This window comes from Onychostruthus taczanowskii, unplaced genomic scaffold, assembly GCF_017590055.1.
Source record: "Onychostruthus taczanowskii isolate IOZ18803 unplaced genomic scaffold, ASM1759005v1 scaffold153, whole genome shotgun sequence".
NCBI lineage: Eukaryota > Metazoa > Chordata > Aves > Passeriformes > Passeridae > Onychostruthus > Onychostruthus taczanowskii.
Window position 1 is genome coordinate 308,015 of NW_024498719.1, and position 21,914 is coordinate 329,928.

Here is a 21,914-nt window from a genome sequence, read left to right on the forward strand (position 1 = left end):
CCTCCCGGCCGCTGAGTGGCGGCGGCGCGTCACGTGCGCGCGGCCGGGCCGTGCCGGGCGGGCGGGAAGGCGGCGGCGGCGGTGCCCGGGCGCGGTGCGACATGTCCCACCAGACCGGCATCCAAGGTACCCGCGGGGCTCCGCGCACCTCCGCTCCGCGGTGCCCACTGCTCCTCATGACAGCCGGCCCCGTCCCCCCCGTGGCCCTGCTAGCCGGGCGGGAGGCGGGCGGAGCGCCTTTCTCCGCGGGTCGGGGCGCGGCGCGGGGGCAGGCGGCCGCACCGGGCGCTTAGCGGGCCGCTCCCGGCGGGATTTTTCCCACTAGTGCGCTCTTTGTGTGCTGCCGGAGGAGCCCGTCCTTTGCGCCGCGGGCTGACGAGGGGGCGAGAGAGCGGGGGAACTGCTGCTGGTTTCGTCCCCGGCGGCCACGGCTCCTCGGCGTCGAACCCATAGCTCCGTTCCCAGACAGGCGAAGCGTGCAGGGTTTATCGGCCCAGCGGAGCGCGCCTGTCCGCCCCGGAGAGGCAGGGAGCCCGCCCGAGGAAAGTGTTCGATACAGAGCCCCATGAATGGCAGGCACGGCCCGCCTGGGCTCAGGTAGCTCCCCCAGCGCAGGTTTTCCTGCTGCGGCGGAGTCAGCGTCGAGCCGGGGGCTGTCGCCTGCTCGGGGTCGCTGTACCGAGTTTGGGATGGGTTGGACAGCACGGGAAGTGCCGGGGGTCGCTGCTGGGTCCCTTGGAGCGAGAGCCTGGGGAGGAGCAGAAGCCCTGGCGTAGGAGAGTCCACTATAAAGCCCATCACTGGAGGCCAAAAAGGGGGAAAGTATGTGGGATCCTTTTTCCCCGTGTTTCCAGGCCTTGGACGGTGCGAGGAGCAATTAGAAGGAGACAGCGTATTGTTTCGCAGTATTAGCGTGTTCCCCTGAATCACAGAATTGCTAAGCAGGGATTATATAGCAGGATTATGGAGGGATCGGGTTTTACTGTCTGGATTTCTGCAATCTGCGTGTTTGGTGACTAGTACCATGTACTTTGCCTGCTCTCCGGTATTTATTGTTGAAGGTGACTTTTGTCCCAGCCATGGCAGCCCTTAGCTGCTCTTCTATGCCCTTTTTTGTTCATTAGCTGCGTGTGGTTTGCATTCTTTTCCCTCTCTTGTTTTCCTTCCTTTGCATGCCAATCTTTTGTCTTTTTTGCAGCTTCTTCTTTTAAGACTAGAGGTGCACCTGGAATGTTGTTGTTTTTTTTTTCCCAGTCTGGGGAAACCTGTTAGTAAATTGTAATCCTTGTTCTCCTGGCGATGCTGGCAGGGAGGAGCAGAAGAGAATACTCTGTTGCTTATTGTAAGCAAAAGAGTGGCTAATCCTCTTCTGCGGCTCTGCTTCATGTCTGAGAATCATTTGTCCTCTGAGGAGAGCTGTAGAGAGCTCGGCAGCTTTCCTTCGGGAACCTGCCTCACAGACACTAATCAGGAGTCCTGTTTGCAGCAAAGCATCAGCCTCTGCTATTTGGAAGAGGAATAGCTCTACTTGTGCCATTGCTGGCTTTAGCTACAAACGGGCTACTGTCACTCATAAACAATTACAAGATTTGGCAGCATGGGCTGCTTTTTTCTGGAAACAGAAATGAAGTCATGGGCACAGTGATATGTACCAGGCAGTTGCTAAAAGGACTGGACATTTTAAACAGACCAGTGCAGATAAATACTGTAGGAGGGAAATAGAATTGAATGGGTTTACAGTCTTCTAAATAATTTTAAGATAATATTCCCTGCAAAATAGTTGTGAAATAAGCCCAGATTTTGATTCTGTGGCCCTCTGCTATGCAGAAAGTTTAAGAAGAAAATAATATCACTGTTGTGAATTTAAAAACCTTCATGATGAACAAAACCCATATATCACTTGATAGGGAGCTGACTTCACAAGTGCCTCAAAATATTTTTTCAGGAAACTGCCATAGTTCTGGAATTGGTGTAGAGACTGCTGTATTCTGTTCTTGTTTTCATGTGTAGTGTTGTTGAAATGAGCGAATAAGGAACAAAAGGATAATAGACAAGAAGAGGATGAAGAATGTTCTGGGAGAACAAAAAGTCTAATAAATGGCACAATGTTTGGTTGCCCAATGGAATGGTGAAGACCAACAGAGATGATTAGAAAAGCTGGCAGGAAATTACTATGAGGGTCTGCACTGGTTAATGGGAAGATGACAGCTAGGATGAAACTGGGGTTGAACTGGTAACCCACTGCAGTTGTTTGCGTAACATGTTCTTTTAACATGCCATTTTGGACTCTCAGGATGGGGCTGGCACCACTTGGATGAACATAAAAGTAAAATGTTCTGAGTATGGGCAGTAATGTTGCTGGGTCCCATCTGTTCACTTGGCCTCAACCTGACTATAAATAATCCATTTTATTTGTTTCCTGGTTTAATGTTTGTTTTGCTGGTGCTATGCTCTGCCCTATGGGATTACTTAAAGGACCAGCTTGCAATAAATGTTTTTCAGTAAATCCTTAAAAGCCTCTGTCTCTGGTGTAATTAAACTGATTTGCACTGGGATTATTTAGCAGAGCAGTTGAGATAAGAATGGTCTTCATGTGAGTCAGGAGCAGTTTACCGAAGTGAGTCTGTCATGGTGGTGGTATAGTGTCAATGTGATTTATGTTACAAACATGTAACATATTTTAGTTACTTTGTAAATTCACTGTAAAGCTATCCTGCTACAGTAGGTTGGGGCTTGAACAATCAACCCTAGAAGGAGACAAGACAACCATTGTCAACCATAGAAGGAGATAAGGCGGTATGAAAGATGAGCAATGAGTGGCAGGTTTCACTGGTACTCTGCAGAGAGGTGCTCTCAGGAAAGACCATCACTTCAGCCAGACAAGCTCTAACATTTTCCTGGCAGGCATAAAGCTTCTGTCTGAAAGTTTGTGCTAAGCCTGCAGACTTCGTGAAGCTGTTGCAATTTGAGATGCGTCATATTTTTATTGTGTTAACTCTGAAACATGAGATTGATGATATGATGTCACCTGTAATTTTCACAATGTTGAAGATCATTTGGTATGCTAGAAAGCAGGGCTGTTTTGTAATGTTGCTTTTCATCTTTGTGTGGTATGCTGATGGTTGGAACAGTGTGTAGCATAGCAGCAGCATTGCTCCTGGGTTTGTTTTGCTGTCCAACTTTGTAGCAAAGGGCCAGTTGTACATTTTCCCCAGTGTTGTTCTTACCCTCATGAATATTCTTTGTCCTAGGGAAGTGAAATGTGTTAATTTGATTACTTTTATTTTCTTTCTTTTGCAGCTAGTGGAAGTGTTAAAGACATCTTTGTTGGAGCCAGAAATGGACAATACAGGCTTTTAAAAATAGTCATTGACAATGGTTAGTCAAATTTTATTCTTTTTTTCTGGTTCTTTTAGATATTTTCCTATTTTTTTTTTTATGACATGTACAATTGTTTAAAAAACAGAACTCTGCCAAACTTAATGTTACTGAAGGTTTTCATATACAAAAGGTAAAATTTAGATTTTGGTGATCCTAAGCTTTTTTTACTACAATACTATTGTATTTTTGCATTTGAATTTTTCTCCCAAATGTAATTTCATATTTTACAAAGAACTGCTGTGTATTTTCTGTGGATAGTATAAATAAGCTTATTCTTATCTCTTACTAAAGAAAGAATAGAGGAAATGAAAATTTCCACACCTGTGTAGCATTTGGACACTGTTTACTTTCACTAGACAGAGAGCTAGTCTTACACAACCAGTCACCTTAGATGTAGAACTGTAAATTTTATACTGATATATCCTGGTTAAAAAGGTAGATGAAAGTGGTACATATAGAAAGTCCTGCTAAAGCAGATGCTTAAGTAGTAATCTGGCTACATAGAAAATATCTTTATAAATCTGTGATTTTATTTAGATTTTCAAAGTTAAAACTGTTTTTTAAATCTCAACATATATGTATAAATAGAAAATTACATACTTTTGATCAGAACTTGAGTCTGATTTTTGAACTTCTTGGCGAGGGATATAGGCTGCAAACATTGAAAGACATACTATATAATTGCTTTTATATTCTTTAATAGCAATGTTGATTCATTGTATAAGATATTTCTTGTTTTAGTCCATCTTTTCAAGCATGTCAGTTGTCCACTTTGAAGGCATTTGTTTTAGACATCATTCATTTACAGTACACTACAAATCTGTTAGCTGGAGAATGTTACATGTACATACATACACAGACACACTTTCATTGGTAGGTAAATAACCTACTGTTACCTTCCTTGTGTTTGCTTTTCTTAGGAAGTCCTCCAAAATTTTAAGATAAGTTTCTTTAAGGCAGTGGGAGTACTAAGATTACAGGCAGGACTTTGTGATAGTCTCAGTAGCACAAAGTAAGTGCTGACAAACCACTGTTTTGGTTTTTTTTTTTTTCCCATTGAGCAAGGCAAAACAATATGCTTTTGTGTATATGCTACCTTATAATATGAAGTGAAGCCTAGAAACAAGATACAAATTTAATACTTTCCCTATTTTTTAATTTCCTATTTTTAAATTTTTGTGCATATGTATTCATGTGTATACACATATATATAGATATAAACCTATAGGTATATGCATTTCTTCTCTATAAGGAACAGAATCCAGTCTTTGATAGTATTTTCTGCAGTTCAAAAAGAAATCTGTAAAACTCCCAGTATACTGGAAGAAGGGCAGTTGCCTCATCTGTCTTCAGGAGCTTTAAGGAACAGATAATAGCCAACAGATAAAATTCAAATCGTGTTTTACTAATCTGAGTTAATAAGAGATTTGCTGCTGGGCATGAAGTTCCTCTGGCTGTATCTTAAATCCAAGTGGGTATAAATCCACTTAGAGTTCAGAATTGGCAAGTACTTTCTGAATACCCTTGGTTTAGATGTACAACTTCGGGTAGTTCAGGTACTTTGTGTCTAATTCAAAGAAGGGCCAAACACCCTTGCCCTGAGCTGTTCATGTTCTGTGAGCTACTGTGGTGGAATGTTTTGCTTGAAGTTTTGCTGTAGAGGCATTTGTGTGCTGTTGTACTTTTGTGTGAAGTTTAGTAAGTTAAGCCCTAGACTCTCAAAAGGTGATCTGTACTACCTACTAGCTACTATGATGGTCTTCAAACTGTTGCAGGACCCCATTTAAACAAGGTATTTCTATTCCACTTGTGCGGGCTAGTGTTTCTTGGGAAGCTGATAAATGTTTTGTAAGACGGTATGCTAATATTTCCTTTGGAAACTGAAATGTGATGTATAAATAAGAGAAAAATCTTGTTGCTACAGCTGTTCACATAATTAAATACCATTGAAGTATTCTGTACAGACTTAAACCAATTATACATAATAAACAACTTCAGTAATTTAAAGAGACCATAGCTCTGAAGCTGTATTAGAAAGAGGTTTATCTACTTACATGACAAGTTAGTGATTAGTGCAAGGATATTCATTCCAAACTCTTTTCACTGTGTAACTGAGTTATTGACTCCTTACAAAGAGTACAAACACAATTATGTGATACCAAGACCATCATTAATTATCATTCTAAAGTTTGAAAGTTTACTCTTATTTATACCTAAGTATTCCAAATTAAAAAATAAACTAACTGTTAGAATACAGTTCTTATTTCCCTTATGTGTACATTATGTTAGAGAAACTAACATCAGTAGTATCACTTCTGATCAAAGAACTTGATGACAACCAGCACATTACTTCTCAACTATCAGAATTTTGGTTAAAGTAAGTTAGGGTTTGAACATACACAACCTTTGTAGGAATTCACCCACTTTTACACTGACTGTTCTTGTCTTCCATTCTTCTGGGCATAATTATAAACAATTAAGTGTCCAATTAAGTTCTTATTGTAATTATTAATTTTGACAGACACTATTAACTGTATAGTTGCTAACCTGTAGCTTTGGTTATTGGTTTTAGAGCAGCTTGTTGTGGGATCCTCTAGGCAGCCAGTTGGATCATGGGAAAAGGATTATGATTCCTTTGTCCTTCCCCTTCTTGAAGACAAGCAACCATGTTATATATTATACAGATTAGATTCACAGAATGCTCAAGGATATGAATGGATCTTCATTGCATGGTCACCTGATCACTCTCCTGTAAGTAACAGTCATCAGAGGCTTCATGTTAATGATTTTTCAACAGTACTATTTGATCTGAATCTGAGATATGAAGGAAGAGGGTTTGAGGAATGAAGCGTTCCCCAGCTTCCTCCTACTTTCCCAGAAGAAAACTAGGAAAATGTTTCTTTAAGATGGTGAAAGAGCAGATCTGTAGGTCTAGATGGAGTACAGCTGATCCAATGTTTTTAGCCTGACTGGTGGACACAATACAGTTTTTTTGCCTGTTTGTCTTACTGTCAGGATTTCAGAAAATTTATTGAAAGATATAGGAGAGAAATCTTAATGGGTGCTCATATAGAGAAGAATTATAGTTGAGCTCAAGCTGTTTATTCTGTTTGGCTTGCTGGCTGCCCAGATGGCACCTGTGGATATGTGTTGTGCCACAGAATACAGTCCTTCTTAGTGGTTTGAGAGCATGGGACAGGACTGAGGTCAGAATTAAGGATTTCTACGAGAAACTAGGATACTGGTTCTGGGAATGTGGGATAAGGGAAGGCAGAAAGCAAAGGTGTTCCAGTATTCCTACTACATTCACTAGCAGTTAGGAAATAATAAGACACCAACAATTATGTGGAAAAGGTGAAGTATTGTGGAGAGGATAACATGAGGGTGAAATAAAGAGGGAAGGTGGGACTACTGAGACAGGAGTAAATGACTATATTAGACAACAAGTTAATAGGGAGCAAATGTAATTTTTCCACTCTGTAATTGAACCATAACTATCTGGAGTCACTATCAAATCAAAAGTAATAATGAGTCTGCTTTTTTGCTGTCTGTTGTATCCATTAGTACACAGACCAGGTGACAAAAGATTCAAACAATTGTGGTTTTTCCCATTTAAAATTAGTAACGATTATGTTGATTTTTTTCCCATTTAAAAAAAAGCTCATACTCCAACTAAGGCTGCAATTCAGTTTTGAAGTCACTTTGATAATAATACATAGTATCATGACCTTGTGAATTTAATAGTATAAGTAAGTATCATGATTCAGAGCTCTACAGTGCAGTTTCAACACTTGAAATACTTGTTCAAGAAAGATGTTTGTTGATGGACTTGGTGCACCAACATACTGGATTCTCTGTGTACAGCAAAATTTAAAAAAAGAACCAAAAACCTACTGTTTTATTATATGCTAGGTTCGTCAAAAAATGTTGTATGCAGCAACCAGAGCAACGCTTAAGAAAGAATTTGGAGGTGGCCATATTAAGGATGAAGTATTTGGAACAGTACAGGTATGTTTTTCTTTTCAAAGTCAGGACACTGACTTTAAATGCTGAATATAATAGCTGATGTTATTGGTATGAATGTGAGTTGCTTGTGGTCTTTCTGGATTAAGGCAAAAAAGAGTTAAAAGCTATGTATTATTCAAGTGTTAAAGTTGAACAAGTTAATAGGTATAGTTGGTAATAGGTAAAGTTGAACAAGTTAATAGGTATAGTTAACATAATCAGGCTTAGAAGTCCTTGCTTCAATGATTATGAAAACTAAATAACCTAAGAATAATAGGCATATCTCTTAATCTCATTGCATGAGCATGAGTTCTCTAATAGAATGGAAGGAGTTGGAGGTTTGGGGAAGAATAGAGGATATTGTAATGGGAAAAAAGCTGTGAAAGAGAAATGGGCTGTTGTGGTGGACATGAGACTAATAATTCTGTTGCTCAGTGAGTAAATAATGTGTTATATTTATCATTAACCTGTCATGGAGGCTTCATTATTCTAACAAACGTGAAGAGGCTGTATTCTAGGCGAGTAGATAACTGACTTGCTAAGAGGGTTTACAGGTAGGGATCCTGTTATTTTTTTCTTGTCTGTTCAATCAACCAGTCTCTCACTGCCACTTGCACCAAACCATTAGCAGTCTATATATTATGTGGAATTTGTGTCTAGCCTTACAAATCTGAGCTTTCATCTCAGTTTTAAGGAAGGAGCATTAGATCTGTCTTACTGTTATTTCAGAATGGGCCTGGGGCACATGGAAGATGACATTGATATAACTCACTTTTCCCAGGCTCATTATGTTACAGTTTATATATCTCTAAATTGCTGGTTTCAGTGTCTTTATAAACTTCTTAATTGTTGCTGGTCTTTAATGCTTATCTGTGTGAAAATCACAGTTTCTTCAAGGTGTTCAAGTGGCTGATCTCACTCGGGATCTTGATCATCAGCATCATTGGGTTACTTCATCTTTATTTTGTTAAACCTAAAGATGGTTTGGTTGCAACAAGCACTGTTATTGTGGTGGAACCCTATTATGGTCCCACCTGCTAATTCATATGTATTAACCTGGATACCTCTGGGCTTCTGAAACAAGACATAATGGAATATTGGAATATTGAAATAAAATGACCATAACTGTATGGAAGGCAACTACTTTTTGCAATGCTACATAGAAAATCACTGAAGAAAAGTTTCTAAAATTCTAAAAAACCCCTGATAAATATTGATATTGTGTTTTCAGGATGATGTTTCACTGAATGGATATAAAAAATACTTGATATCACAATCCTCCCCTGCACCTTTGACTGCAGCAGAAGAGGAACTTCGACAAATTAAGATTAAAGAGGTACCTAAAATGTCTTCAAGCATGGGTGGGAAATGGTGCAGAGTTCCAAATGTATTGTAGGGAAATGTCTTTCTAGGGCAAAAAAAGGCAGAACAGAAAATGGAAAGTTTCAGAAAGTGTGAGTGGATGAGCATATAAACGTACTTCTCAGTGGGTTGAAACTGCAGGGTGATGGTGGCTGGAGTTGAAGTGGCATGAGTGATCTCACGATGTTTGGAAGGCCCAGTGTCCCAATCAGAGGCCTGGCACCTGCAGAGCTTAATTGTTGCAACCTTAGCTTTTAGCATCACTGGATGTCCTTCTTTGTGAAGGGTGACCAGGCACTGGCACTGGTTGCCCAGGGAGGTTATGGGGTCTCCATCCTGGAGATATTCAAAAGATGTTTGGACAGACAACTGAGCAACTGGCTCTAGGTGGCCCTGATTGAACAGTGTCTTTGGACAGGGTGACCTATGGAGATGTCTTCCAACTTCAGTCATTGTCCACATGTGATGACCCCCATGCGTTTCCCATGGTGGCAGAAATTGCAGAGAAAACACAGAATAGCAACTATTGCAGTGCGTGATTGCCAGGAGTATTTCAGCAGCCTTATTTTTAGAGGAAAGGTGCACAGTTTCCCGTACCAGTGCACTTTTCTTTAAGACAGAGAGGAAGGGAAGAGGATTCCAATAAAAATAAAACAGAAATCCAAACCAAATAGCTGATCACTTTAAAAGACTGATTTGCTTATGCTACAAACACTTTTTAGAAAAATCTCTATCAAATGCCTTTAACCAAAAAAATTGATGATTGCCACCTAGCTAGTGACTGAAAAGTTTCAGAGGATTCTTTTTATCACATTTTTCCTTCATTTGAACACTGTTCATATCAGATGTATATTAAAATAGGTCATGTACTGAACTTATTTGTTCTTTAGACTTGTATGTTAGAGCTGTAGTACATGTGTTTGAAGTATGATTTCTTTCTGCAGCTGGATACCAGGCAGCCATTGTGTTAAATACAGCTGTGTATCTTTTGTTTTTACCCTACTGTGCTTTTGGTGCAACTTTGTTGTTTATTGACTTTTTTTTTTTCCCCAGTGGTGTCTTTTGTTAGTTTTCATGTCTGATTTTAACAATTCAGTGCAGAAATACATTCACCATCATTAAATACTGCATTTGACTTCATCAGCTTTTTTTTAAAAAAAAACAGTAATGAATGTAAAACTTCTGTGGGATCACTTCTGGTATTAGTGTATGTACTACATACAATGTGTTTAGAAGGTGATTTGTGCAAACCACATCTTTGTGTTCTGAAATTTCAGCAGCAATACCTTTGCTTTTCAGGGACACATAAATTATATATTGCTGCCATTTTGGCTTTCTTTGAAACATGTCACAGTACATTAACTTACGTCATTTTTCTCTTCATTGTTTCCACCACTACAAAGCCTGTAATTAGACTTAGAAAACTAAAAGCTTTCTGATTTTAAAAAGTTTTCCATATGTATATTCTTTCATAATTACCCTAAGAAATATTTTACTGGGCCAGATCAAAGGATCACCTAGTCTGTTTCAAGTCCTTGAGAGATCAGCAGAAATCTAGAAAGGATGTAGGAGGAGGGCAAGAAGGCCATAATTACCTTAAATGCTCTTCTGTTGCCTCAGCATTTGCAGATGACATCTTACTATATAATTCTTCTTAATGGGATTTTCATCCATCATCTAGTCTTGTCATTTCTATAAATCCACATAAAGGTTTTGTTGGCCACAGGTCCTGTGGCAGCATATTCCACAGCTTACAAAATACTATATAAAGAGCCACTGACTGCTCTCTAGAATCTCTAATTTATTCTGATACCCCTACAGATAGTATGGCAAAGGCAAAAAAGAGTCATTCAGTCAATCCTCAGTTTCCCCCTCCCTTTAGATAAAGCCCTCTGGATCCCAGAATGCCAGCCATATCCTGGGCTGCGTCAGAAGCAGTGTGGCCAGCATGTAAAGAGAGGTGATCCTCTCTGTGCTCTGCTTTGGTGAGATTCCACCTGGAACACTGCATCCAGCTCTGGGGTACTCAGCACAGGAAAGACATGGACCTGTTAGAGTGGGTCCAGAAGGGGGCCACAAAAATGATCACAGGGCTGGAACATATTCCCTGTGACAAAAGGCTGAGAGAGTTGGGGTTGTTCAGACTGGAGCAGAGAAGGCTTCAGGGAAATCTTAGTGTCCTTTCAGTACTTAAAGGGGGCTTGTAAAAAATAAAGGGACAGATTTTTTTAGCAGGCCCTGCTGCAGTAGAACAAGGGAGAATGGTTTTAAACTAAAACAAGGTAGGTTAGATTGGCTGTGAGCAAGAATTTGTTTTATGGTGAGTGTGATGAGGTACTGGAAGAGTTTGCTGAGAGAGGTGGTAGATGCCCCATCCCTAGAAACATTCAAGGTCAGGTTGGATGGGGCTCTGAATTTGAAGATATTGCTGCTTTCTGGGTGGGGAGTTGGACTAGATCACCTTTAGAGAACCCTTCCAACCACAACTGTGCCATGATTCTCTATCCATGGACCTCTGTTGTATTCCTTATCAGTTATCTCTTCCAGGCTGACAAGTCCTAATCTGGGTAGTTCTTCCTCCTAAACAAAGCACTCCATACTTCTGATCCTTTTGCTTTTCTCTGCAGTTTTTCCAGTTCTGCTATATAATTTATGAGATGGAGGGATGGGGAAGCCAGATCTGCATGTGGTATTCAAGATGCAGGCATGTTACTGATATCTACAGTGCGTAACAATGTGTTCTGTTCTCTACTCTTTTTTCTAACAATTTGTAACATTTCATTTGTGGATGGGGAGTGTTCGGGTTTTTTATTTTTTGCCTTGGGGTTATTTTCAGATTTAGTCAGAATGACATGCAAGGTCTTGCTCAACCCAGTCACCATACAAGTAGAAAAAGAGGCTTTTTTTCCTCCTGCATATATTGACATTTATTCACAGGAAATTTCGTCTGCCATTTTATCCAGCACTCAGCAACCATTACTAACTAAATCTTAGCGGTGGGAATTTAAGGATTCTTAAGTGCCTTAGGTGGTTCTGTTCATTTTCCTATATCTGGAGTTACACTGGGTTACTCTCTTCCCTTGTGTATCTCCACACTTCGCAGCTTGTTTTTAAGTTTGGAGTACTTATTTTCTACCTGTACTTTAATATGGATTCTAGAGTATGATATTTTATGATGGTTTATTATTTTCATTATGCCTATTTTACATTTGTCAGTCAGGCTTTGATGCAGATATATATTTTGCAAAACATTTTTTCTATAGCTTTGTTCATAAATTTATCAATCCTTGTGCAAAGTAAGCTCTCCACCTCTTCTTTTTGTTTTTTCTTGTTGCTGACAGGCTGTTCTTTAAAATGTGAAGTATAAGTAAGTGTTGCCACAAGTGTTGGTTTTTAAATTTTTATCAGTTTGTTTCATATTTTATTAGCATCTCTTCTTAATAAAGCTACGCATCTTCTAGTTGATAGATCTAGGGAGGAAAGGTCCACGCTTTCCATTTGATACACTTTTTTGACTTTTGCAGCTTCATAACTAATGTTAAAGGTAACTGTGAAACTTAAAAAGGAAGTAAATATATTAGAAAAACAGTACTTAGACAATAAACTAAGACTGAAGAAGACTGGAGGCCAGAGCTCGTTTTAAGAGAAACTGAATGAATGCTAAGATAAACATAAATTCTTTAACTTTAGCTTTAAAATAACTGTTCTCTCCAAGAATTTGACACTAATATAACTGGATTATGAATAATTGTCTAGCTTGTCCTGGATTTTTTTGTTTTTTTAATTTGTGGTAGACCTTCTAGAAATAAAAAAAAAAAAAGGATTTTGTTTGTTTGTTTTGTTTGCTTTGGTTTTGGTATAGGCTATTTGGGGGAGTATGTTAAAGGAGGAGGGAAGAGTAGAAGCTTTACTTTTCCTTCTAGAAGACCAGTTTGTCTCATAATTTCTCTCTTCCTTGAAAAATTTTGACTCCCTGGAAATCATGTCTTTGTTCTGATCTAAATTTTTTAAAGCTGTAACAAAGTTTATAAGGAATATTTTCAGTTCAAAAGTATAGCACAGCATATGAAAATCAAGATTTTTTTTTTCCTGGATTATTGTATCTCTATACCAGATTTTGACTTAGACTTCTTCACTGACATTTGAACCAGTTTTCCCTCTCATGATTTTGTTGCTCTGCTAAGCAGAACAGAGCATGTTTCAGAGATATGAAATTCTGCAGGCTAGCAAAAAAACATCACCTGTAAATTTAAAAATGCAAATCTTTTGTATATGGGGATGATTTCTTGGGGTGGTTTATTTTTGGAATAGCAACTGCTAACTCTGTGTGTAACCATATGAAATGCATTGTCAGTCATTGTATGAAACCAAATAAATGCCTGCAGAGGTTTCTTTTAACAACTCAACTGACTTGTGTTCCAGGTACAGGCAGATGTTGGTGTAGATACCAAGCATCAAACACTGCAAGGAGTAGCATTCCCCATTGCTAAAGAAGCTATTCAGGCTCTGGAGAAACTGAAAAATAAGAAACTCAATTATGTGCAACTGGCAAGTATAAAATATTTTAATGTTTTTTAATAATGAGTATAATATAGATTACCCACATATTAAACAATGTGTGTTGATGTAGTATGCTGACAAATTACTATTTTGAATTATATTAATCCAAACTTTTTTCCATCCTGTCATGTTCTCTGGTTTGTTTTTTGTGTATTAACTATATTCATGTTTGCTTTGTTTACAGCAAATTGATATGAAAAATGAAACTATTATTTTGGCCAACACACTTGATACTGAACTTAAGGACTTGCCAAAAAGAGTTCCAAAGGATGCTGCACGTTACCACTTTTTCCTGTATAAGCACACACATGAAGGAGACTATTTGGAATCCATAAGTATGAGAAAATTTCTCAATATGAAACTTCACTGGCTTGTTTCAAATTCCTTAGGAATTTTGAGTCAGAGAGAAAGATGTGTCAGCATGATCATAAATTTCAGAGTCATTTGGTTGTGAAATTGAACTTGTGAAGGAGAGCTCTTATGGTTGTAAAGTAGTGAGCTATCCCTTTTGATTATGAGCACCCATAAATGTGAAAACATACAGATAGTGGCCATTCTCTTATCCTCTGTTTGAAATTAAACACTTGCTGAAGCAAAAAAGCTCCAGAACAGCACTACATTTTTTGCTTTCAGATTAAATAGTTGATTCCCATTGCCTCTTTGCTATAAATGGTTTTATGATACAGTTTTGATAGAGTGTGTTTATGGTCTGATTTGTGTTGTTGTTTTCTTTTCCTGCAGTTTTCATCTACTCTATGCCAGGGTATACCTGTAGTATACGAGAACGAATGCTCTACTCTAGTTGCAAAAGTCCACTGTTAGAAATTGTAGAAACACAGCTGTGGATGCAGATAGTTAGAAAGGTAAGTGCAGTCGGTTCTCCATACCTGTCTTCCCTTCTTAATGGAAAACTGTAACTGTCTCTGTCACCACCTTGTCTAAACAATGACAAGTGTAACTTAGTTTGTCCTGAACAGGAAATAATTGTTGATGGAGCTAAAGATACAAAGTTAAGTCATGGAAGTTTTACTCTGTTTCATAATTGCTACACTTTTATCTTGAACAAATATATTCTTGTGCATCAAGGAAGTGCTTGAGAGTACTTTGAAGGACTTTATAGAATTAACATGATTTCTTACTCAAAGTTGTGTCGTATTTTGGACCACAACATATTACTGTTGTTAAACACTAAATTCCTTTAAGATTCCTTTAAGATACAGCTATGTAGGGATTTTCAAAATAATTTCAAGCTGCAGTTCTGAAAATTAGAACTGCTATCTTAGGAATCCTTGATGGGGCAAACAAGTATTTGCAAGTAAGGTGATCTTTTCACACTGTATAGATTTTACTGCAATGCAAAAAGTTGCTTCTCACCTCCCAAGCAGAGACCACAGAAATGGTCCACTTGTTACCTATGGATATGTTTTTAAGACTTTTGTGGAAGCTTAGTTTCTGCAGAGATTATGTTTACCTTAAAAATAGCAGAATTAATACTAACCATTTTTAGTGAAATGACATGAATTAACTAGATTTTTGCTATGTGTATTTGTATGTAATTATTTTTCTGAAATTGCCTTTCTGTAACAAAACTAAAGCACCATGCGACTCCTGAAAATTCCTGCAGACTGAAATTTCTGAAGCATGTACTTGTAACAGCAAAACTGGGTCTGGCAAGTGTTATGGTTGGCAGGGCATGAAGTGCTGAATGCTCAGCAGAGCAAGGCCATAGCATTTCTCTGAATTCTAAATTCCTGCAATTTAAAACAGCGGAGTTTGGCTTGAGAACACTATTTTCTTTTTGTTTGGTTTCATATATCTAGATTTTGAAAACTAAAACACTCCCCTCCATTTTGTTCATTATTTTAGCTTGCTAAACACTTGAGTACTTGCTGACTGGCAGTAGCCAGCTAATAATATAACCTTCTTTATACTCCTCCCCCTCTTTGTAAAGAGATAACAATAAGCATGCACATTGCTTATACAGTAAGTGTTTAAAACATGTTGTACTGAACAGTTTTGATCCTTAAAATGTGTAAATACTTAAAATGAGTAAATAAGCACTAGTTTCACATGGAATGTGTTCTCCTACTTAGTGTTAACAGGTACACTGTGCCAAAGCTTGGGACAAAAAGAAGTCCCTAGTATATGTACAGTTTAGTCATGCTTATATTTCAGGAAAATAATTAAGTCACACTTAATAGTGGTAAGAGTATAGGGGAGTCTCAGAAAAACTCTCCAAGATTTCTCAGGGCACTAGGCACAAGTTGGAAAACTTGTCATGCTTGACTTTGAACATTATTGCACATATGGTTTTAATATAGTATTGAGTTTCAGCAAAGTTTCTAAATGTTTTTGACTTTGAGTATGATGTTTTTTCTGCCAGATTGAAATAGATAATGGTGATGAGTTAACTGCTGACTTTCTTTATGAAGAAGTACATCCAAAACAACATGCTTACAAACAGAGTTTTGCTAAACCAAAAGGTCCTGCAGGGAAGAGGGGAATCCGAAGACTGATCAGAGGTCCAGCAGAGACTGAAACACCTAATGATTAAAAACTGTGTTTGTATTTGTTAAAATATTAAGGGTAAAAAAAGGAATTCTGGCTTTTGGTAATGAACTGAAATAATTCCATTCATAGATGCTAGTGATAAAATAAAGCTCTTTGTACTCTTCTCTTTTCTGACCTCAACACTTTTTATATTATTACATTATATTTGTTGACCATGTTTTATGACATATAGAAGAAATAATTATTTTGAAGCTAGAAGAGAAAAACTAAGCTAAAACTACCCCTTTAATTTAGAATCCATTACTTAATAGCTGTACATGTGATCATAAACTTTGTAGACATAAGACTATGAAGCCCATGTATTCTGTAAGTCACAGCTGTATTCTTATGCACAGCCCATTAAACCTCTAAGACTTTCCACGTGAGAAGAGATGAAGAACTACATAGCGTTGTCCCAATTAAAACTATTTTTCCTTGTAGCACTTATGGATAATAGTAAAATAGAAGGTTTTCTTTGGATTTTGACAGGATGCATTGCTAGATTTTGTTGTTGTTTTGTTTGGGTTTTTTTTTCCTTGTAATGGAAAAAATAAACTAAAATAAATTTTTCAATTAATATAAGCATTCAGGAATAGGTGGACATTTTCCAAGGCAAAAACTTGGTAATCTCAAATTTATAACTAATTTCATGAATTATCTTTTAAAGAAATCCTACATAAAACACAATAGCTTTTCCAGACTTCTGTATCACTCATAAGTGTTACACATTAGGTACTGAATGACCAAGTAAAAGGAGATTAAAAGTCGATGAGTTAGCATACTCAATAGATTATGGAGCTGCTTTCAGAGCAATATGTCTAAAGTATCTAATAAGTAATTAATTATCGGTGCAGTTGAACCTAAAAATGTGTAAGCTCAGTAAAAATTGAAGCAGTCTTGCTTCATAACAGTGAGTTGTCCTTGAGGTCCTACTGTGTTTGCACTATCAACTGCAATTTTTACTTTCAAGGTATTCTAAAAATTACTTTTTCTAAATGTTTGAACTTCAGTTGTAACGTACATCTGTAATTTAAGTCCAACTAGGTCTTGAGTAACTGCTGGCAGCAAGCCCCTAGTTAGGATTTTGATGATTTCTTTTCCTCCCTTCTTCCCTTCTTCAAAATACTTAAATCAGCCAGAATAGTCTAAACTTGATTGAACTGTAAGTAATGTGTTTAACAGGTAGAGGAAAAGTAGATTATTTTAATAAGTGCATTAAGGGGAAATTAGATGTGGAAATTAAGTATTGGATGACCTTACATATTTAAAACTGTGTGATGAAGCAAATACTCATTAATAGATTATATTCCCAGTGAGGAGTTGCTTTTTAGTGTCTTTTATGTGACCTTTGTGGTTTTTGAGTTTAGTTGGTTTTGGTTTAAAGCTACATGGGAGTTGCCAGCTTTGGTTCATTGGATATTATTGTAGCTGCTGGATACACTCATTGTAGAGCTGAATGTGTGTTTACCTGGTGGAAGATGGATTTTAACCTAGATTTGTAGGGAATAATGTTTTGAAAGTAGTAGTTCCTGACAAAAAATTTATCTATTATTTTGTTTGGCTATACTAGCTTACTGTTGACATCTGAGATTGCACTATATAATGTAAAGGTTGCAATAGTTGGTATTACCTGAGTATTTTATATGCAGCAGAAATTTTACACTTCAGCTTTTTTTTTTTCATTTAATTTTACACACTACATCAGTCCAATTCAATAGCTATTGATCCTCAGCTAATCTGCTTGCTCTTGTGTTCTTTTCCTGCCTCTTGCCTTCTCTACTTTGTGTCAGGCAAGTGTCATTGTTTTTTAAATATGGTTATTGTGTGTGCAGCTCATTGTACACTGTAATTAAATGTATTTTCAGATTAACTCAAATATTTGCAACACACCTAATTCACTTTGGAATTTTTGTTTTGGTTTGGTTTTAAGGAGTGCAGCATTTAAAAATTAATGCTAGAGGGTTGTTTGAATTTAGTATTCCTGCCCTTGTGCCAGCCATAGCAAGAGTGCACATACCTCTACACTTTCTTGAGCCAGTAAAGAAGTTCAGCTTTTTAAGACTAAATGCTTTGAATAATGAACAGTTTGACCTGATATGGTTGTGTGCATGTTGTGGGGGTTTTGTTGGATGTTTGTTTTGGGGTTTTTTTTTGCTGTTGTTTGTTGGTTTTGTTTTTGGTTGTTTTTTTTTTTGTTTTTTTTTTTTTTTTTTTTTTTTTTTTTTTGTGCAATCCTGCCCTAGGTAGATGAGGAGAGGAGGTGGAAAACTTAATCTGGAGGATGATGATAGCCAGTTAAGTGATTATGCAAGAGCATTTATGATGAGCTGCTTTAGAGTTCAGCCCAAACCAGATATTGTAAATTTCCCTACGTGAAAATATTCTGTGATGTACACACCTAGCCCAGACAGGAATCAGTCATGTCCTGAGCATGTCTCTCCCTCACCTTTTCCCAAAAAGAGAATTGTATGAAGTCCTGCACTGCTGGCTGCTTCTCCAGGCCTCTTGTAGCTATTCTCCTAACAGCAATAAAAAGTACCTGTTGTTTTTGTACAATCTATCACATTTACATCTACATAGTTGCCTCCACTTCTGTCATGAATGTTCAGAACCAGGGCAAAATGTGGGCATTAATCAAAGTTGCTCCATTAACTGTCTCTGGTCATTAAATAATTAAGTGTCCATTTAAATTGTTGTTGGCCTTCATAAAGCCCAAAAGCAATGCAGCTGCTTGCAGTTAACTCACAAGCTACTAAACAGTTAATTAACAGGACAGGTAATTATTTAATAAATGTTTATGTTGCAAGTTTGGGAGATCTCGATCTTTTAAAACACTCCTACCAATGGTTAAACTAATCAAGGTAAAAATTGCTCTGTTGCTCAGACTGACACTGTAAATAAAAAATTTCGTCAGTGTGTTTATGTATTCAATGAAAGCCACCTTCAGATGCTAAAATTAACTAAGTTTACCTTATCTATTTTGTAATTTACTTTATAAATAAAGATTGATGCTTTAGCTTGGTGTTGTCTGAATAATTTCATAGTCTCTTCAATAAAGATCTAGTTTCTAAGATCAGAATGTGTAATAGGCAGTTCCCATGGAACTAGAAAGTGATGGCGGGGTGTAAGAAGGGAGGTGAGCAGAAACAGAATTCCTGGCTTTTGCTAGTAGAGAAAAATCACCAACTTAGAAACAGCTACTTTCTCATTGTTGTAGCGGAGCAGCACCGAGGGCTCCGTAGCAGAATCAAGGGTGTTGTTCTCTTGAGGATTTTGTGCTTTCAGTAATATTCCCCTTTGAAAATTTCTTCTATCCTTTTAAAATGCTGAAGTAGTTGACTGGTGATTGAACAGTTCTATCTGTTGTTACTTGCTCAGCATGAACTACTATGCTATACTACTGGATTTCTCTCAGCTCCAGTTCTATGAAAGCAGATCATCCCATTACAAGTATCTTGAATGACTCAAGTTACTGATCTGTGCCCCAGAAAGCCTTAGTATAGTAACTAACACAAAGAAGTATGTATTCTAGGATAATTTAATGTTTTTGCAGGGAACAAAATAAACTAAAATCAGCTGCTCTTAGCCTCTGTTAGTGTTTAGAGATGTTGACTGTACTGTATGGAGACCTTAAAAAAATCTAGGGTGGGAAAGGGAAGTTCTTCTCCTTGCCCCCTGCATATTGAAAAAAAAAAAAAAAAACAGTTGCCACCTAAGTTAGCTAGTTTTACCGAGTTAACCCCTCATTTTCACTAAAGAAGTTCAAAACTTTTTTCTAAATTGTATGAAATAGTAGCTGACATGCTTCATTTTCAGTGAGGAAGGGAAAACTACTGCCAAAACCTCACTGCTAAGAGCAGCACTGCAAATAGTAATGGTCTAGTATGACAGAGCAGGAACTCCCATTCTTGTGGCTGAGATTCTCCTTACACTGAAGAACATCACAATTGGTGTATGAACAAAATTGTTCTACCCTACCAGAGGTGAAAAGAGCTGACCAGGGAGTTGCTACAGCAAACAGACTTTTGGACAACACTACAGCTGTATTCCAGCTCCAGGGAATAGTAAAAAGCAGATGTGATCTAATAAGAAACCTTAACATAACAGCTGGAGATGCTTACGACTGAAGAATGGCTTCAGCACATTTTATTCTAATTCAGCTTTATAGCAGCTTTTTTCTCCAGGTTCAGGCCCGTACAGCTTTATTCCACGCAGTGAGGTTACCATAATGTTATTAACAGAAATGCAAGCAACAGAAAATGATGATTATTTTCAAGGCTCAAAGTTTTAATAGTAGAAAGAAGTAATAATGCAGAGGTTTTTTTATATATTAACAGTTTTTTACAATTTATACTAAAAAAATCTAGAAGCCATTAGGTAGATTCTTGTTTCTAAATTAAGCTAGCGGATTGAAAAGGCAATACAAACTGAATCAACAGCCAGAAATCTAATGATATCATTACATTGAAATCACATGCTTCCTACAACGAGATACATATTCCTGAATGAAGTCACACAATCACAGAATTTCAAATTTAACTGTAGGCCAGACTGTGTTCTTATCCCTAAGCTATTAAGAAAGTTCACGAGGTGCAAAATGAGTTTATATGAAAATAACATCTTTCTTTTACAATGGTAACATGTTCACACTTAGTCCAAAGTATCTGGAATCTTACTAGTCACTTTCATTCCATTTTTAGTCTGCTTTGATCTGTCAATGTTTCTATTTTAAAAAGCTTTCCATTTATACTTTCAGAAGTGTATTTTTGTATTTAGTTAATATACATACATATATATATATTAAAAATAGCTTAATTATTTGACTAAGTAAAATGCATTATTGGTCTTCACATCATTATTCTGACCCCTTTAAGAAAAGCAACCATCTGTATTTATAATCCATATGGAATCCTCGCCTAAAGTACTAAAAATACTCAATCCTCCTAAAATAGTCAAAGTAGCTAAGAGTCTTCCTGGGAATAAAAATTAAATGGTTTGTCATCATAGAATTCACTGTAAGAAAGCATTTGCAAATGTAAATGCATCTGCACAGCAAGATAACTATTTTGCTTGGGAACGCTTGAAATGAAAAAAATAACCCAGAAAATGTCTTGCAGCCTTTATTTGACTAAAACTAACACCAAAAAGACTTTTTGATAATAATGACATTCACTAACAGTACTAGACCATTCACTCTAGTATGAACTCTTAAGCTAAAATATTAAGTAGAAGCTTGTTTAAACTGGGTAATACTATTGTCACTTCTCAAAAAGACAACATTAACTACCATTATAGCTATTAAATGGTTTTGTCTTCAATAGACGAAGGTCTTGTACATCTGATCAAGAAAGCAATTTGCAGAAAAAAACATTCTGCCCAGTTACAGTAATATGCTTTTGCAGGTATTTGGAAATAAAAAGAATCAAATAGAATGTAATATGGAAATGCATTTAAAAAGCTGTAGGAGAAGATGATGTACCAGCACTGCAATTTGTTAATATAAGAAAGAGTTTTCCCATGTTAAGGGCCCAGTGACCAAGGAAATGTGAAAGAGTTCCTGACAGGCCAACAGCTCACCTTACATGTGTCCAGAAAGTTCTGGAAAGCAGAATCACTGATAATATTGCACTAAATACTGATTAAATGTTTGGTACTGGTGCCTCCATTACAGAAACACTATCAGAAGAGACACATTATCAAGTTTTTATATCTTGGAGCTGCTGTTGGACCTGGAAGAGAACAGACAGAAATATAATTAACTGATACTGTAACCATACACACACACACGCACTCTCACCCAAAATAAACCTTTTTTCTGAAAGACTACATACCATCTTAATGTCTGGCCTTCTGTTTTTTTTGTCATTCAGACACTGATCAGCAATTGAATACATTTTATGAATTGAAGGTACATCCCAGTCACTCATCTTTTCATCAACAAAATCCTCAATATTTGCTTCCTCATCCTCAATTTCATCTTTTATACTTAACTACAAGAGAATTTGAACCAACAAAAAGATAACACTCTAAGTATCTGAACAGCATGTGAGAGTATA

The 21,914-nt window shown here is 37.3% G+C and overlaps 2 protein-coding genes across 7 annotated transcripts in view; one reads left to right on the forward strand and one right to left on the reverse strand.

Annotated features, from left to right (window-relative positions):
* The first annotated feature begins 6 nt into the window (after positions 1 to 6).
* TWF1 (twinfilin actin binding protein 1) lies at positions 7 to 21,862 on the forward strand. 3 transcript variants are annotated; one of them, XM_041399070.1, is made up of 9 exons: positions 7 to 126; positions 3,301 to 3,378; positions 5,954 to 6,132; positions 7,294 to 7,389; positions 8,618 to 8,722; positions 13,171 to 13,296; positions 13,493 to 13,643; positions 14,050 to 14,171; positions 21,729 to 21,862. In XM_041399070.1, exons 1-9 carry the CDS (start codon positions 102 to 104, stop codon positions 21,744 to 21,746), a joined length of 900 nt encoding a protein of 299 aa, XP_041255004.1. In that variant the 5' UTR covers positions 7 to 101; the 3' UTR covers positions 21,747 to 21,862. The 3 variants fall into 3 exon arrangements, with proteins under 3 accessions (XP_041255004.1, XP_041255002.1, XP_041255003.1); XM_041399068.1 differs by lacking the exon at positions 21,729 to 21,862 and adding an exon at positions 15,692 to 18,874; XM_041399069.1 differs by lacking the exon at positions 21,729 to 21,862 and adding an exon at positions 15,692 to 18,874 and having other exon boundaries at positions 97 to 126; positions 5,959 to 6,132.
* Positions 20,966 to 21,914, reverse strand: part of IRAK4 (interleukin 1 receptor associated kinase 4) — a 12,089-nt gene continuing 11,140 nt past the window's right edge. For 3 of the 4 annotated variants that reach the window (XM_041399064.1, XM_041399063.1, XM_041399066.1), the window contains 2 exons: positions 21,690 to 21,848; positions 20,966 to 21,587 (listed from right to left, as the gene is read on the reverse strand). In XM_041399064.1, the coding sequence (XP_041254998.1) occupies positions 21,555 to 21,587; positions 21,690 to 21,848 (192 nt within the window). In that variant the 3' untranslated portion in view covers positions 20,966 to 21,554. The remainder of the gene's footprint in view (positions 21,588 to 21,689; positions 21,849 to 21,914) is intronic. The other variant, XM_041399067.1, reaches the window with a different exon arrangement.

Bases quoted from the DNA above. Each gene is read 5' to 3' on its own strand.
- TWF1 (XM_041399068.1), top strand. From the start codon at position 102: ATGTCCCACCAGACCGGCATCCAAG. The intron at 127-3,300 runs GTACCCGCGGGG...TTTCTTTTGCAG, and splicing joins CCACCAGACCGGCATCCAAG to CTAGTGGAAGTGTTAAAGAC. The intron at 13,297-13,492 runs GCAAGTATAAAA...CTTTGTTTACAG, and splicing joins AACTCAATTATGTGCAACTG to CAAATTGATATGAAAAATGA.